The sequence below is a fragment of the Patella vulgata genome, chromosome 3 (assembly GCF_932274485.2).
Source record: "Patella vulgata chromosome 3, xgPatVulg1.2, whole genome shotgun sequence".
NCBI classification, from domain to species: Eukaryota; Metazoa; Mollusca; class Gastropoda; family Patellidae; genus Patella; species Patella vulgata.
The window spans coordinates 42,989,969-43,009,619 of record NC_065881.2 but is presented as its reverse complement, the minus strand read 5'-3'; the positions used below and the strand labels follow the sequence as shown (position 1 = coordinate 43,009,619).

The 19,651-nt window shown below is 33.1% G+C and overlaps 1 protein-coding gene across 1 annotated transcript in view; it reads right to left on the bottom strand.

Moving 5' to 3' along the window:
• Positions 1-4,862: 4,862 nt before the first annotated feature.
• LOC126814886 (atos homolog protein A) overlaps positions 4,863-19,651 on the bottom strand; it is an 80,391-nt gene continuing 65,602 nt past the window's right edge. Inside the window, exons 5-13 of the mRNA XM_050540325.2 lie at positions 18,613-18,744; positions 16,469-18,062; positions 15,875-16,009; positions 15,461-15,531; positions 14,579-14,705; positions 13,985-14,143; positions 13,557-13,625; positions 9,784-9,950; positions 4,863-8,483 (exon numbers count right to left, since the gene is read on the bottom strand). Coding sequence (XP_050396282.1) covers positions 8,327-8,483; positions 9,784-9,950; positions 13,557-13,625; positions 13,985-14,143; positions 14,579-14,705; positions 15,461-15,531; positions 15,875-16,009; positions 16,469-18,062; positions 18,613-18,744 — 2,611 coding nt within the window. The 3' untranslated portion in view covers positions 4,863-8,326. The remainder of the gene's footprint in view (positions 8,484-9,783; positions 9,951-13,556; positions 13,626-13,984; positions 14,144-14,578; positions 14,706-15,460; positions 15,532-15,874; positions 16,010-16,468; positions 18,063-18,612; positions 18,745-19,651) is intronic.

Genomic DNA, 19,651 nt, shown 5'->3' with positions numbered 1-19,651 from the left:
ACACTATGGCCTACCATTATATCGAATTCCAACTACCAAGGGATATTTTACGTGCCAGGCCCTCTGTCCAGCACAAATGACAAGACCTCGTCGGAAAATCTGGATGAACTTTCTCGTCCAATGAAGGGATCGAACACCCAGCTTTCGGGTTACCGAACCAACGTCTTACCTGCCTAGACACTGCGACTCCCCCGCAAAATATCAAGCACCAAAAACAATGGATCGAGGCCTAGATGATTACACACTATGAAAGCCTCATACGCCCCCCCTCCCCACGTCTCTTATTTTGTTTTACAAATAATTTCAGAATCAATAAAATGATATCAATGATATTTGATACGACTGAAAAATAACATGTATAACATTGATTAAACAACATAGGTAGTAATGAGAAATATTACATATTGAATCCGTATTAGTGATAGCGTAGATTTACTCAATACGTTCTTTCCAATAGATCATCATTTAACTTGAAACAAGGGAAACAGTCGATCGAATAAAACAGATTTAAAAAAAAAACAGGTTTCAATGTGACAGCTGTAGTGCTTCGGTCATGCATTTACCTCCGAGAGTGCAACCCTTTCTTTGAAAGTAATGATTGTGCCAAATTTGAACAAATTCCATCTAGATTCGCGGCCTGTAGGTAGAGTGTTGACAGATCAAATGTAAAAAAAAAACAAAAAACCCCCCCAAAAAACCCAGACCTATAAAAATATATTTTCTTAAACTCTTTTAATTTTGAAATTATATTGTTTTCACATGTGCTAAGTGTTTTAGCGAATATTTATAGAAGGTAATATAATCCTTTAGTGGCATTTAGCAATTGGAAACATAACAAAACTGACACAGTTATATGGGACAACAATCACTGTTTTATTATACACAAGCACAACGTTTCGATAAATATACTCTTATCGTTATCAAGCACAATGATAACAATAAGAGAATACTTATCGAAACGTTGTGCTTGTGTATAATAAAACAGTGATTGTTGTCCCATATAACTGTGTCAGTTTTGTTTTTTTATTTATAGAAGGGTCTTGTAGATAAAGACTATAGCGCATGTGCAGTTTTAAACTTCCGAGACGACAAGTCGACAATACGACAGTTTAGTGTTTTGTCGTATCATCGACTTGTCGTGGCGATAAGTCGATGATACGACAGCACGACAAAATAAGGTCGATGATACGACAAAATCAGACGATCTTACGACAGTTTGTTCTGTCGTAAGATCGCCCGATTTTATCGTAAGATCGTGTGATTTTGTCGTGCCGTCGTATCATCGACTTATCGCCACTGTAAGTCGATGATACGACGACACGACAAAATCACACGATCTTACGACAAAATCACGCGATCTTACGACAGAACAAACTGTCGTAAGATCGCGTGATTTTGTCGTGTCATCGACCCAATTTTGTCGTGTCGTCGTATCATCGACTTATCGCCACAACAAGTCGATGATACGACGGCACGACAAAAAGCGAAACTGTCGTATCATCGACTTGTCGTCTCGGAAGTTTAAAACTGCACATTGCACATGCGCTATAGTCTTAATCGACAAGACCCTTTCTATAACTATTCGCTAAAACACTTGGCAAATGTGAAAATAATATAATTTCAAAATTAAAATAGTTTTAGAAAATATATTTTTATAGGTCTGTTTTTTTTTTCGTTTTATCTGTCAACACTTTACCTACAGGCCGCGAATCTAGATGGACTTTGTTCAAATTTGGCACAATCATTACTTTCAAAGAAAGGATGACACCCACGGATGTAAATGCATGACCGAACCACGACTGTCATATTGAAACTTGTTTTTTAAAATCTTTTTTTCTTCGATCGGCTGCTTGTTTTCCTTGTTTTCAAGTTAAATGGTGATCCATTAGAAGGAACATTTTGAGTAAATGTATCATTGATACGGATTCGAAATGTAATATTTACTACCCTATGTTGTTTAATCAATTTTAGACACATTAATTTCCAGTCGTATCAAACATCATGATAGGGACCTGCCATTTTATTGATTCCGAAATTATTTGTTAAACAAAATAAGAGGGGGGGGGGTGCGTAGGGGACTTTCGGAGTGTGTTCATAGCTGAAGGCAATACTGGGCCTATTTTTAATCATCTAGGCCCCGATCCCATTAGTGATGCCAAACGGATTAATACGCGATAAGGTCAATAACAGCTGCAAATCGCTTTCTTCACCTCATAAAAAAACCTCCCCTGCACTTATTGGGATGGCGTGCTACACCAATGCAGTGATTTTCTGTGATCTGATTTGAGGTTTTATATAATCCCCTTCCCACTCTAATAAAATAAATTGGAAATCTTCTGAAATCGCTTCTAAACTATCGCTTCAGTAATCTATAAGTATTGGTGGGTGTCGTACACGAGGCAATGCATGCTTGTTCGATACCTACCGACACCACTTCTTATTCAAGGAATTAACATAGCTGACTCACTTTTGTCCTGCTATTATAATTCTAGATATTTTGAATATAATACCAATAATTCAATTTTGGGCGCAAAATGTTTCATTATTTTGAGAAAACGAATAATTAATCAACACTTTCCTATTATCTCTTTTGACGAGTCTTATTGTATCTAATCTGATGTAATGAGTGTAATGAGTACAGCTGTATTTTTGTGACTTGTAGAAAGAGACTATGCCAATAAGTCGACATCTCGACGTTATGATAAAAATAACACGATGATACGACAGAGTTAAGTGTCGTATGATTGCGCCAATACTGTCGTGATGTCGTGTTGTCGCGTTATGAAAAGGGCGAGATTTAACATGGCCACTATCAGCCACCATAGAAACTTCTATTAAAATCAAGTTTTAAATATTTCTCATTTTTCCAATGTTGCCATCTATGGACACTAATTGATTTAACAGTTTATTTTTATAAATATAAATATATGTATATATTTTTATAATTAACATGTGTATGTTAATTTACATATTATGTGGTTTCAATTTCCAGAATATATTATTATGTCAATTCAATGACAATGAAGAATAGTTCAGAGATCAAGAGATCAAATTAAACTGAGGAAGGAAACTTCTATTAAAATCAAGTTTTAAATATTTCTCATTTTTCCAATGTTGCCATCTATTGACACTAATTGATTTAACAGTTTATTTTTATAAATATAAATATATGTATATATTTTTATAATTAACATGTGTATGTTAATTTACATATTATGTGGTTTCAATTTCCAGAATATATTATGTCAATTCAATGACAATGAAGAATAGTTTAGAGATCAAATTAAACTGACGAAGGAAACTTTTCTATTAAAATCATAGTTTCAATGTATTTTTAATAATTCTAGGCTTGAAGTAGGCAAGACAATAAAAAAAAAAATTACCAAATGTGGTTATCTCTATCTTGTACAGTTCATCAAATACAGCACCCCGGAAAATCATGATTGTTAATTTTTTTCAAGAAGCCAATTTTTATACGCCCACGTCCGTTAACTTTTGTTTGTGGGCACTCTAGCTGCAGCTCACAAAATGTTATTCAATTTTGATAACACTTAAATATATGTTTATATCTCAAAAATCTCGGATGGATTCGATTTTAGGTACATATAGGATCGTAATTTCCTGGATTATTGCCCCTGATTGTACGAAAATCACCAACATAGCTCGAGGACCTTCTAGAGGTGACAGTTTTTATTAGATTTTACACTTTGTGTTTATTACACACAAAGCAAGATTGAGTTCAATTTTTGGGAAAATCGAACCATTAAATATCCCGATAAAACTGCGTGAAATGAGTGAAAGGCACCATTATGCCTGAACCAGTAACGTCTTATGTAAACAATGAATGCACCATTGACCCAATGATTGACGCCACTTGATGTAATCTTTTACAGAGATATTAGAAGACTTTCGCAATCCTCTGTGAAACAGATTACCTGGTGTGCCCACAAGCCTTTGTGGATGGCGGGTGAACCAGCGTGACGACAATATGTAATTAGATATCAACGTGGGCACAACCAAAAAAACTAATTCTTTATTGTGCATCTTTGATTTCTCCAAAGCCTTTGACCCAGTCTCAAGAAAATGTTTATTGCTAATATTCCTTCAGCATAATAGTAATGGAAAAGACTTCATTCTTATTATATCTTTGTAGAACTACACATCTTAAACTGAACTTTTCGGATGATCTATGTAAAGTATAGAATCCTCTTTGGGTGTGAAACAAGGATGTATGATCAGCCCCACCTTGTTCAATATTTATCTAAATGAGCTGCTAACTTACATAACAACACATTTAATTCTAATTTAGAAACATAATAACCTCATATGCTGCTCTTCAGAATTGTCTTGTATGTCTCAATTCATTCGGTACTGATTTAAAAAAATCAGACATTGATTAATCAATTATACAACAACTCTTCCAGATCCTAGCTTGTTTTGTGAAGACAAGTAAAATGTAATTTTGAACTATTATAAACGAAACGAAATATTGAGATGACATAGAATACATGACATAGAATTCTATTTTTCTACCTGTGTATTCATCTGCTATCACGTAACAGAATTCTTGACAATTTTCATGCAAAGGAGATTATGAGCATATTGCAGCCAGCCAAAGGTTACTTCCTTCTGCTGCTGTGCTAGATCTATTTATTGTTGGGTGCACAAAGTTGGATACAGGAGGTGTAAAAGAGTCTAGATGTGTCTATTTTATTCAATTATTAACTGTCAATTGTGTTTAAATCCATTGAAAATCAAAACCATCTGATGATCTGGAGAGTTCATTATGGGCTTGGCATGTAAAAAAATTTCTAATTAATGATTTATATAACATTTGATAAAAAAAGACTAACGATTTTATAACTTATTATAATTTATTTAAAGTTGAAATAAATATTGTATACACCATTGATTTGTATTTATAACTGTATACCAGTTTGTACCATCCGAGTACATCATAAGTTTATCTATAGGCAAAAAGAAAATAACAAAGCATAGAGGAATAATATAACTACTAAAATATATATCACAATATCAGTCAATATGTTGACTGAATCACAGTTTATATAAGACAAGCTTATTTTACTTATAGATAATCTATTATACATATAGATCCTAATTCTCTTCTGTTTATATATAAATACCAATGAACAAAACCTCAACAGAACATATATCAAAGATTGCATTACCAAATTAAAACTCTTAAATCCTCAAGAGAATTAAATTTGCTTCTACATAAATTTAATTAAATTTTTGTCAGTATCTCATTCTCTGAACTGAATATTTAAAACCTATTCCAAGGTTAAAGAAAGATGTGTCATTTCTGCTGGCCAGAAGTTACAATGTTCAAATACTAAATTAATCATTTTTTCAAACAGCATTTACATAACCAACCAAAGATATATTTTCATGTACACATTAAAAAATTCCCAAGAAAACATGGCTCAGCCTCAGGTAAATCAACAATTAATAATATTCACTGACCTTTTTAAAGGTTTTAACAATAGTATTAGGATTATAATAGTTTAAAATTTTCCTTCTGATTTATGCAGTTTAAGAATTTACTGCCGAAGTCTAAAAATAAAATAAAACTATTTAATTTATCTGTAACCATTTTCACTTCTATGAATAACAACCTAAGGCCCACATTCAACAAAAGTAAACAGTTTTAATTTTTGCGTGTTTCATCCAACAAAATATTTGGTAATCTAATAATGGTATCTACCATATACTTGTAATATACAATTCATCTTAAAACTCAACAATATAAATGGTGAACAATCTACGATGACTCTGTCTATATGTAACTGTCATTTTACTAGGCATTAGTGAGTACATATCGTTAATCAAAACATTTCTAGGAAATAATCTGGCATTGAAGATGAAACTATTACATATACATAATATTGTTAATGATCAAATTGTAAATATCATTTTGTATACTGCTAAGTCATATATCATTTTGTATACTGTTAAAAGTCTCTGAACATCATTTGAGTGATTCTTTAACGCCTGTCCAGTTGTGTTCATAATATCATATATTATGATGAAAGACTGCAACACAAGACTTCTCAATATTCGATATATCTAACTATCTATCTAATGTATGCCATCTGCAATCCTCCTTGTTATCAATTCAATAACTGTGGTGACATTTATCCCAGACAGTCACTCAACTGATACTAATTGGACTTGTGTTATACAAGATATAGCAGTATTATGTTATTATGAATGAATTATTACTACTGGTATTGGTGATATACTGCTCTTATCTCAATGCAGAGATGACTTCATTTTATAACATTTATCTCAGATAAAGGCAAATTTCCTTTTATAACCTCTTTCTTCTATTTTTCAATCTCTCAGATACATACATACATACATACATTCATATGTTGTATTGTCCTCACAGTTTTATAAATTCGATTCATGAAAAAATGATAAGGAACATTTTAAAGTTGCTTAATTTAGTACACAACTTAAATCTTTAGGATCAATTTTCATTGTGTGGATGCTTAAAAAACATAAAACAATTACACAAATTTTCTTCTATCAAACCCATTCAAGCTGTCTTACAAACGATTATACCCTAATCTACATAAAAATTTAGAAAAGTCAACAGCAATCCAATCACCTCAAAATATTACGTTAAATATCTACGTCTTCTACTAATACATAAAGTTATGTTTCAACTAACATAAAAAAATATTCCTTCCAAATAAATAAGTTACTAGTTTATTGTGTGCACATTTTTACATGGGGGTGATGTAATAATTTGAAATAAATAGTTAATAAATATTAATTTATTGTCTTAACTTGAGACAAATCATTACTTGCATACAAAACAAGTTCTAAAGCACACATGTAATTATTAGTTATTCATAGTTTCATTCATATTGTGGCGATCTTCACAGAACTATGCAACCAAAGGTTTCTATAATTTAATGTACGAAGTATTCTCAACAGACATAGTATTAATAGATCATTTCACAGCAAAATTTAATTGGCTCATAGGACATATAACCATGCTGTCTTTTAGTATTTCACTAACAAAATCTTTCTCTTAAAGACATCCTTTAAATTACATGTATATGTACATGACTGAATAGGAATAAGAGTCAAAACTACACCCAGAGAAAACATAAGTGGTAACCATGTCTTGCTAACATCACGAATCTAGGTAGGTCATTTATATTTGATACCTGTTACTATCGCCTTGTTCAACATTCCACAAACAATTGTAGTCGGCAGTTTTTGAGTGCTGTTTAACGAAGTCTACATGAAGAACAGACAATAGTATACTTCAATTCCTACTAATAACTGAATATAATTTTCAGGTGAGAATGCAAAAACAAAATTTTTAGTTTGTAATGTTTAGCCTTGACTAATGATAAATTATGAAGTATAATGTACAGATATTCTTGATTTATGTCCATTTGTACATGGACAATGAATGATAATAACACACAATATTACAACTAATTTATCATATATATATATATTCAATCTATTTAAACTATATATCTTTGTCTTGTTTCAAATTCTTTTCTTCACTATTCTGATATTATACCAAACCTAGATAGGATTTCAAGGCTATGTAATATACGCCCGCATCAGCTAAGTTATCCAAACATATACATGACACAAAACCTGATAACGAAATATTTAAAAAGTTGATTGGCTTCTATTGGTTCCGAGTGCTTATTATTATATAAGTCAATGTACCTGTAATCAGATGATTACTTTAGCTGTTTAACAGAAATCATTGCATATCATGAGCATAGGCACTGTCAATAAATTTAAAGTCAACTGAATGATAGCATTAGCCTGTAGAGTCTTCAGAAGCAATTCTGAATGATGGATGGACAGATAGGGTGAATAACAAGAACTGATAAACTAAACTGGATTTGTAAACACACCCCCCCCCCCCCCCCCCCCCGGCCAAAAAAAACAAAGAAAAGAGTTTGGCTGCTTTTCTGATAAGAATTAACTGAAATTCTATAAAAAGTTCTTTGTTGAGTTTAATTATATATCTATGTTGTGATACCAGAACAGTATAATTAGCAACAAAGAAACAAAACAAAGACAAATAGATCAATTACAACTGATATAATAATGATAATCAATTGGATAGTCTATCTAAAGGAAAGACATATGAAATTGGCATCTCAGAATACTATAAAGTTTAAGCTATGGTCATCATCATTTTATTTAATTGTCAATGTAAGCTGAATAAATTAATTTCAAAGGCAACAAAATATTTTGTTCTTTAGTGAAGAATCAACATAACTTTTTAACAACTATTTTGACCTAAGTTCCTGTTGGGTCACCTTTTAGGTGAATATTTTGGTTTTGTTGGTCCCTCAGTAAAAGAACGAAGTTCATACTGAGCTACTTTATTATCAAATTCAAACTTGTCTCGAGCAAATATCAGTCGTAAATCGGTGTGAAGATAAACTTTACTGGACTTGGTACTCGCAAATCTTAAATTATAAAGAAAAGAAATCAATTTAAATTTAATACATTTCTTGAGGCAACAATATGTTATATATTATCATTTTCAAATAAATATTTTTAAATGGTCAAATACCATATTGCTTCTCAGTCAAGTCACCCCTAAAAATATCAACTACAAAAAGCATGGAAATTATACATGTAACAACTAAATTTATAATTATCATAATTTCTGCATTATTATAGCTTATTTCCAGAAATATGAATTACTATGATTGTAAAGCTAATTTGGTTACTAATAAAACCAGCGGCTGCCAGGCAGGATACGCCCACATTTTGCAAGAGATGGATAGAGAACAAGCTAAACGAAAAGCGATTTTCGTACATAATTCAGGAAGTTACGGTCCAATATGCACAAAGATCTTTGGGTTATAAAGCTATGTTTCAAATTTCATCAAAATCAGATAAAAATTGTGGCCTCTAGGGGGTCCACAACCTTGATAAACCATATATACATATATTAGCGTGCAACGGTGATATATTCAAACGTTTTTTGAAATCGGATAAAAATTGTGACCTCTAGAGTCACCACAATCTAAAAACCTCGATTTTTCGTACAATTAAGGGCCATAATTCAGGAAGTTAAAATCCGATATGCGCGAATATCGAAAGGAACCAAGATCCTTGAGTTATAAACACAAATTTCAAGTTTCATCAAAATTACAACCTCTAGAGGGTCCACAACCTTGATATACCATATTTTTACACTATTTGTGTAAGAGGGGCGCCATTTTGTCTGGCAGTTTTGGTCCGATTTTCACGAAATTCATACTCAAGCATCATTACAGTGTAACGGTGATATATTCAAAGGTTTTTTTAAATTGGATAAAGGTGACCTCTTAGAGGGGCCACAAGCTAAAAATGTGATTTTTCGTAAAATCAGGGGCCATAATTCCGGAAGTTATGATCCGATATGCACAATTATTGAAAGTAACCAAGATCTTTGGGTTATAAGCATGTATTTCAAAATCAGATCAAAATTGTGACCTTTAGAGTGTCCACAAGCTAAAAACGTGATTTTTCGTACAATCAGGGGCCAGAATTCATGAAGTTACGATCCGATACATGTCAATATCAAAAGGAACCAAGATCTTTGGAAGATAGATCTATATTTCAAGTTTCGTCAAAATCGGATAAAAATTGTGACCTGTAGAGTGTCCACAAACAAATTGTGGATGTACGGACAGGGGCGACGACAACATACATCCACATGAAAATGTGGGCGTATAAAAACAGTTTATAGTGTAAAAGAGAAGAAAGTTGCATTACCTTAAATGTATTAAATATCTAAGGTAAGATGGCTCACTACTATTAGATTCAACTGGCATATATAACGTTCTTTGTCTAATAAATGTCTGACTTCTAGGTGGCATATCTGTCATATCATACATAACAACAAACATCTTAACCACTGTTTTATTAGGATTGAATAATGTCTAAAAAATAAAAACATATATTATCAACAAATAATGTCTACACCCCCCTATATTCAAGTCCCTATGTGTTATTTTAAGCAATGTGAGTGACTAGCAAACTACATTACTGTGGAAAATAATCTCTAATAGGTATATCAGTCCAAAAATTGTTCAATTCCATTCAGTATTTACATAATACAATGTAGGTATGTGGTATTGAAATTTCTTCGATCTATGTGGCATCGAGCGAAACAAGACATTGCCATCTGTTTTCAGTATCAGAGAAAATTGATGAGCCTAGTTTAAATCCAATTGAATCCAAGCCGGGAGATTATCTAGCATTGGTATTTTGCAGGCAATGGATCAAGAACAAGCTAAAAACAAACGCGATTGTTTTGTACAATCAGGGGCAATAATCCAGAAAGGGGACTGAGGTCTTTGGGATATAAAGATGTTTTAAGTTTCATCAAAATCAGATAAAAATTATGACCTCTGCCACAAGCTTCATATTACACACTTTTACACAATTTGCGTACAAAGAGCGTCCATTTTGTTGGGCAGTTTCATTTCAATTTTTTCGAAATGCGAATTTAACCTTCATTATGGTGGAGAGAGAGAGAGAGAGATGGGGTTTAACGTCAACTCGACACAAACTAGGTCATTTCCGGACTAACATGTGTTTTAATTTTATTTCAATAATTCCCTTGCATACAGGGATCTTTAGCAGTGGGAGGACCCGGAGAAAACCCACGAGGTTGGACAGGCAACCCTACTCCTTGTCATGTACAACCGGAGATTCGAAACCACGCCAGTTGACTCAATGACAGACCTTATGATACAGCGCGCACATGCTAGCACGTGCTAACCATTCGGCCATCCAACCCGCCTCATTATTGTGGAATGGTGATATATTTAAATGGTTTTTAAAATTGGAAAAAAAAATTGTGACCTCTAGAGAACCTGCAAGCTAAAATGTGATTTTTCGAACAATCAGGGGCCATAATCCAGGAAGTTACGTTCGGATATGTCGATTATCAAAAAGAACCAAGATCTTAGTGTGTAACGGTGATATATTGTCACTTTTTGTGACATCTAAATTTTGTACAATCAAGGGCCATAATTCAGGAAGTTACGATCCGATATGCGCAAATATCAAAAGGAACCAAGATATGTGGGTTATAAACATGTATTTCAAGTTTCATCAAAATTGGATCAAAATTTTGACCTCTAGAGGGTCCCCAACCTTGATATGCGTACGGGGGTGGGTGGCATTTTGTCTGGCAGTTTTGGTCCGATTTTCATGAAATTCAAACAATACGGTATAACGGTGATATAATAATACATTTTTTTAAATCGGATAAAAATTATGACTTCTATAGGGTCCACAAGCTAAAAACGCGATTTTCCGTACAATCAGGGGCCATAATTCAGGAAGTTACGGTCCGATATGCGCGAATATCGAAAAGAAGCAAGATCTTAGGGAGATAAACCTATATTTCAAGTTTCGTTGAAATCGGAAAAAAATTGTGACCTAGAGTGCCCATAAACAATTGTGGACATATGGACGTCCAGACGGACAGGGATGACGACAATATATGTCCACATAAAAATATGGGCATATAAAAATGCAAATACAAATAGCAATCAACAAATGTGCTATCTACATAAAAATCATTTTCTGTTATGTTAGAGAAATAAACTGTTGGGTTTTTTTTAAAACTAACAACAAATTTTTTTGAGAATGATATTACTACTTGTTATTTTTACAGAAATTATAAAGAAATTTCACCCACATACATCTCAGACGTGTCAACCCCCAGGTATGAAAAAAAACCAGGAGACCAGCAATGAAAAAACAGGAGAATCCAGGAGATTTTTTTTTTCATCAAATAACTTCATTTTTATTGATAATAGGCTAATACTAAATATCTTTAGCACTTTTTACACTGTGTACTCGTTTTTGCTGCGTACAACAATGAACAAATGAAAATTCCCTTTGGGTTTCGGATTAATAAAATGCTACCCAAAAGACTTTAATACGGTACTCCAAAAAGTGTTTTCAGTCACATTTGAGTGACATCATAAATAAGTGGTAGGCCTATAGAATCGGTCGTAAAAATTTTACAACTGAAATCTGCGAATATTAGCCAGTTAAAACTTATAAAAATCGTAATAATTTGAATGATAACATTTATATTCTTGATAATATCACATAAAAAGCAGGCTATATTTAGTCGAAAGTAGCAAATTTCAGTCCTCGAAACCGACAAATCCTGTTTTCTATGGCTGTAATCGCCACTCGGCAAACCTCAGCAGATTCCAGAAACCTACATCTAGCTAGATGTAGAGTAACGGAATCTGCCGATGTTTGCTGAGTGTGTAATCACGTGAATGGAAATCCCCGGAAACGTGATGTCAGAGCGGTATTTTCCCGCAAGTGTCTCCCGTATATAAACAGTAATTGTGCTTATATTTCGATAACTTTTGAGTCAGATTATTTTGCAAATATTGATATCGATATCAAAGTATTATAATGCAATCGCTAGTAATATATTTAACTGAAAAGGTAATCCAACATCGCAGATTGAAAGTCGGCTAAATTTCAGTCAATGGCTTCCGATTTCACGCTAAAGTCACGTGGCATGAATTGTTTTCTATTCACAGGAGAATTGTCAAAATCGCATAGACAGACGTTTACTAGCCATGGGGTAAAATGATAATTATGGAAAGAGCCTTGTACAGGTCTCTATTTTATGTAATCTGACACCATTAAAAATATAATTTATTTACTCCAAACAATACTACATGTAATCACAAACACATGTTGGGCTGTCAAGCGTATTACCGGAATCAGAAGTTTCCGGTCAAATTCAGCCAATCATGAGGTCGATTTATGAAACGGTAGTAAGGGAGTTACCTCCCTTTGTGAAAATAAAAAAAGTATTTGGCATACGACCATTTTCCGTGAGAAATTTCCTCCCGTGCGGGAGATCGGGAGAAAAGTCGTGAATCCGTGAGTCTCATGGAATAAACAGGCTAGTTGACACGTCTGATACATCTTCAATAGAAGGCTTGATATCTTATCCAGTCCTTCACGTAATACCCAGCATATATCAGCATTAATTACGATTGGCTACTGACCCAGCTGGGGAGCCTATCAGATTCCTTGATCATCGCGAATACCAAGTCTCACTCTTTCTAGCTAAATTGTCTACCTGTGATAATCCAGTTGCAAACTTCAAGATTCATTCAATGTCAAGGTTTCCGCGGAGGTCGCCATGTTTGATTTGAGTGTGTTTGTGTCACAACCTCTGATTGGACGCCATCGTTCATGTGTCTCCATTAAAGGGAGATAACGTAGCTATGATTTCGGAAATTGCAGACCAGTCTAGCAACGTCTAGATGTTGTAAACTTGCGGTTGTTGTTTCGGAAACATGAACAACATAAAGAATACAGCTCACTGTAAGTATGTATCATATTATTTTCAGCTGGTATTGCTGATTTTTGTCTGAGTTAACAGACTAAAAATATACCAAGAAATATAAAGTTCTTGTCTGCCTTTTGGTCCAGACTAAGGACTAAATTAATAAAACAGCTAGCTATTTTTTTCAAAAAATACAACTTACAACTTGTACTGTTCCTTTCTTTGGAATGTGATATCCTCTTTTACCTAAACTCTCGAAATTGATATGTCCCTGAAAATATAAAAACATAATGCTAAACACTTTTTCTTTAGTTTTTAAATTTTTCTTTTGATACAAGAGTATTCGGTTCCTCTCAAATTCCATCTTTCTTTTAAGTCTAATGGAACTCCAATGTCAAACAGCGATCACCTTTATAATTCTTTATTTCATAGCTTTCACATACTACAGACCATTATAAATGTCTTGTTCTGGAATACTCTTGGAGCATGTTTAGGATTATGTAAAAAAAACTGATTTATCATGTATATTACTGCATTATTTATATATCAAGTGAAATATCCTTTTTATTTTTACATAAAAATTACAAATATATTGGTTTGTTAAATTCAAATAAATAAAATAGTACTTACTAAATAAGGAGATGGTGCATTATCATCAGATAATTTAAAGAAATATGCAGAAACTGGAAGAACTAAATGTTTTGGACAAAATGAACCACTGGCACCAATTTCTGCCGTAAATCCATCTACAGCTCCAATTGGTTCGATTCTACCATTTAATATAGATTCCTAAAATTAGATTAAAGTTTTTGTACATTAAAGCAGATTTTTTACTGGTATTTAAGAAAAACACTTTAAAACACAGAGCACTTTGTATTACTCAATATTAGTCTGTAATTCTTCAGCTGTATAATAATAGTGAAAACAATTAGAGGAATTGAACTATTACTATAAATTAAGAATAATCTAAACTTCCATCAGCAATTAGGTTTTTATGATTCTAGACGGAAAGATTTGATGATCTGAGTGGATTTGTTTACTAATTTTAGCTTCGACAGACTACATACTAGGTTATACCTCAACACTGGCTTTATATACAGGATGGAAATATTGAACAAAGACAGATGGTCATCCAACATGGCAAATCAACACATACGCTATCATAATGACAATTATATTTATAAACCAAATAATAGAGGAATTGCCATTTTCCAATTAAAATACCTCAAAATTTCCCAGCAAACAATTAGTTGAAGCAGGAGCACTTGTACTAAGAACTCGACCACTCTCTTCTAATATCTGATCTCCATCACCTTCTGATGCTAGAGCTAATTTAGAACATGACAGAGCACTGAAATAGAAAATCAATAAATCTTCATAGCCATATATACAAAATACCAGAACTTTTTTTTTATTTATTATAACTGAAAAATAATAAACTAGATGGAAATGACATTTAAAGGAAGCAATTAGAACAATATGAAAGTGTTGTATATAGTTGTTATGATAATAATTAAGAGAGCTTTAGAGATTAATTATTTGAAATTGTTAATAATCAATAAACAGATGAAAACTTTAGCCCAATAACTCTGACAACAATTATAAGATATTGTTGAAAATTAATCATGAACCTTAACACTATGCATAAATTTCAAGTCAATTAGATGATAACTTTAAGACTCATGGTTGTGGTTGACGGATAGGTGACAACAATACAAAACCACATTCTAATGTGGGCGCATAAAAATCATTGAAAATCAGAAGCATTCTTCCATTCAATAGAAAAAATAACCAATATAAGTTTCTTAAAGATCGGACCATAATTGAAGCCTTTTAGTTGCAGACAAGATTTCTTGACAAAGAGGGATAACTCTGGAATTTGAATTTCAACAGTGTTCTTCCTTTCAAAAGGATAGCCAACCAATATGAATAACAATTATAGCCTCTACTAACAAAAAATGTGACCGACTGACCTAAAGACGGAGACCCAGGGTGACAGCAGTGTACAACTACATTAAAATATAGGTGTATATTTTGCAAAAGAGCTCTTATTTACAGTAAATGAAACAGCTGAGCATGAAAGTTCTATCACAATTGAAAACTTACTATTTAATAGCTCTGGCATTTGTTAAAGTACTATCATAGTCAAATCTTCCTGATTTTCTTTTAGTTGGTGCCTAAAAATAAATGACATGCTACTATAAATATCATCATCATTAGAGATCTGTTCCCATGAACAAATTCAGTTCATCTCTTCACCTCTTTTGATCTCAAAGTATAAAATTTACAATGTCCAATATCACTGCAACTGATATTTGGCTATATTTTTAGGCCCATAATTGAATTTTAGATATTGGCTCCTCAAAGTCAAAGTCAATATATCAATGTTTGGCATCAATTTCGGGAGAGTTGACAAAGGCTGATGACAAGTGTGAAACAGATTGGTAAAATCTGAATGTTCCCCTCTGCTATCTTGGGATTTGAACATGAAATTCTAGACGAATCTAAATAAAGACTTACGGGACTAGACTGTGATGGTAGACCGGTTCTTTGATTAAACATCATGGAGGCACTTTTGGTTAAGTGACGTCGGAAGCTCATGATGTCCTCAATTGTTGGAGAATTTAACACCTTGTTTAGAGGATTTTTGTCCTGCTGTAAATATACAATATGTGAAAATAAAACCCTTGAATTAAATATTTATTCAATCAAAATCTTAGTTTCAACAAGTAATTGGCCGATTCAATAATCTATGTTCACTGAATGCGGCATGAAGACTGCAGAAATTTAATTAGAAAAGACTCCATTTTGATGATTGTAGGATTGCAAGATTTGTGCAGTCCTGTTTTTAACTCCTCAATATTCCCCCCTTTTCCATGCAGGTTGCCATGCTATGATGATGTCATGGATATGAAATTGTTAAGCTGATATCGCACATGGTGGACAATGATTGGCCTTTATTCTTGTTCAGTTATATCTTGACTGCTAAATATTAAAGAGCTTATGTTTTTACAATTTGTCTTTTATGGTGAGGGTATAAGACTTGACACATATCAACTGTTAATATTTAGGTCTATTTACTTGCGCTTCTCTAGAAAGTATTTATATGCAAACCTTATCATCTGTTTTGCATAGTGAGAAACCATTGGTAACAGCTACTTCATTATCAGAAGAATAGTCTGGTACAGAGAAAGCCCTTTTAGGTGAATTATGACAATGTTTGGTATATGCTGTATCACTATCACATTTACTAGTGGTTGGAAATAACGGAGCTTCACTTAACAATTGAGATTTTTCTAAACATGAATCTTGTAAAGACGAGCTCAAGTTTAATTGACTAGTGTTATACAAATCTTTATCACAATTATCGTCTTCTAAATGTAAACCTGAATCAAAAAACACATCATTACTTCCAGTTTTAAATATATTAAACTGATCTTCCACACTAAATTTATCTAATAAATCAGTCACTTTCTGAACTCCATTTTCTACTTCAGTTTCTGATGTATGGCCATTTGAAGATTCTTTAGGATAACGTAAATAGAAACCATTTTCAGACTTTTTCTTTTTTTTGTCATTACATATTAGAAAGCCATTCTCCGATAGGCTGTGTTCCTTATCACAAGTGTGACAGAAGCCATTTTCTGATTGGTCAGTTCTTATAGCTGGTTGTATTTCACTGCTGTCTGAAAGACTTTGGGCAAATAATTTCCTTGGTACTTCTTCGAACGAACGTTTTCTCTCTCGTTGGCGTTTTAGAGGTGTCTCTACTTCCTCGGTAGAAGCGCACGCTGTTGTTTTTAGATCACAGTTTTCACCAATATAAAATTTACATCGTGGAGTATATTCATCACTCAAATTATCAGACAGGGACGAGTAAGAGAACGAATAGTTTTGTAAATTAGTTAAATATTCATTGATGTCCATGGGTTTTATTTTGGCTGAAAGATAATCTTTTTCCCATGACACACAAGCTTCAGCCTCACTCAAGTCTAACCGTTTTTTCTTAGTACAATCGACCGATGATCCTGTAGCTGTTGCTAGAAGAATTTTTGGACTATGCAAACGTTTTGAGGAATTGTCTGTCACCTGTAGACTAGAGGATGGGTATTCCTGTTTCAATGGTAGTAAATTGTCACGGAAGATTTGGCGTGAAGGGGACTTTCTTTGATCAGGATACTGAACAGATGCTTGGTGTGAAGTTGAACATCCCTGACCAGTCAGTAAATTCTGTGTTGATGTGGAGGCCTTCCCTGTTGGAGTAGCAGATCTCTTGGAACTAGCAACGGTTGAATGTCGATGTGTGGACTGACGAGGGGATCTCTCTTGTGGACAGCCACAACCAGGTTCATTGATTTTGGAATCTTTTTTAGGTTCTGTTTTGGAATGGTGTCTTGCTTTGGTTGATGGTTCATACTGATAATAGACTTTATCTAGATAGTTTGGTGGTATATGCTGTTCTGTGTCAATTATGTTTTCTCTCATTTTGGATTCTGTTTTATTTTTGGGACTAATTCTTCCTTTCTTACTGGAAGGACAGATTTGCGAAGTTTCTTTACTACAGATTAATGCGGGTATTTCAGGTTGACGAGGTAAAGCTTCCACAGTTATGCTCAGACCAACTTTCGTAAATTCTGCTTTAGGAAATGTGTGGAAGTCAGGATTCTCATGGAACTGTTCTGTTACTCCTTCACCTGGCACTGATAATCTGAAAGATAATTTCATAAATTTGATTTCTATACACTACAGCTTAACCAACCTCATTTAAGGTATATTTCCTCAACAGTCAAGATCCAAAATACATAATCATTGATTGGAAAAGATATGTTGGAAAAATTATATTTGATGCCAAAACAACTCTTATCTTTGGAGATACTTTGAGCCCCACATTTTAAATAATATAAATATTAAAGATCACTCATTGTTATTCGCATTTTTCTAACAATATATATTTTTTCATGGCTTAATCAAGACAAAAACATACACAAATTGATTATTCAAAATTTAATCAAGAAAACCAAATTAAAATGTCAACCAGATCCAAGATGGCTTCTTTTTGCCATATTATCTAACAAAATAGTTTTTATTATGCTATTATATATAACCTTGTAATATTTGACTAACCTGTATCTATTATATAACTTTGCAATATTTGACTAACCCGTATATGCTATTATATATAACTTTGTAATATTTGACTAACCTGTAGACAATATTTTATTATGCTATTATATATAACCATGTAATATTTGACTAACCTATAGACAATATTAAGAGATAAAGTACCGCCAGTTGATAATAACCAGGAACTCAACTGGGAGAAATGTAGATACGATCTGACTGCCTGCACTAAAAAACTACTAGAGACACTTCCTTCTATCTTCTCATGTCTGTAAAAAAAACAAACACAAAAACATTACGATAAAATAATAAAATTGTCTATTGTATTTGTCTGTTTCTAAATTGATAACAATTAGGATAAAGTATTCATTTACTTGGAATAATTATAATGAAAACTTAGCAATTATATGTAAGCCAACTGGGTTGACATCACCTGAAAATGAGTGGTAATTTAAATGAAGACGTACATGCATCTAAACCAATTCTCTAAAATTGTGCTGTCTCCAGTTTCTATGACAGTAATTAACATTCTGTAATTATTTATCAGATTTTTAGTTTGTTATTAAACTTGTTCTTTTTAAAATGACTTTTAAGAACATTAGACCTGTATATACAGCCATTAGTATTGCTCCAGTTCAATGGAAATTATACCAACATTTGGTTCAGTTTAAGTTTCAGTTGTTTACGCCAGTTCGTCTTCTTCTAAACCAGGAATTGTTTTCGGGATTTAGATATAAAGGATACCACGTAGATTGAGGAAGTCAATCAAGACAGATTAAGTACAATTGATTATAACGTAATAAAAGGGTTGATCACTCAATTGCTTAATCCCAGCCATTATCAACAACAATCAAGATAAGTAATAGTTCCTCAGTAGTTAATATTTTTTGGTAGTCTGTATATGATTCAACATATTTTGATGTCCAATTCTGCATATTCCGAGTAGGACATGTGTGGCACATACGGGCGAAACAGCAGCCATGGTCTAAAGACATATATGCTACAATAGAAAACTTTGCAATATTTTGAAGTCTTGATTATCCAGCCATCTGATTACTGGTAGATGTCTGATCAAGGTCAAAGGTAATACGCTTTTGTCACATCAAGAATGACACACATCGGTTGCCAGGCAAGATACACCAACATTATGCAAGAGATGAATAGAGAACAAACTAA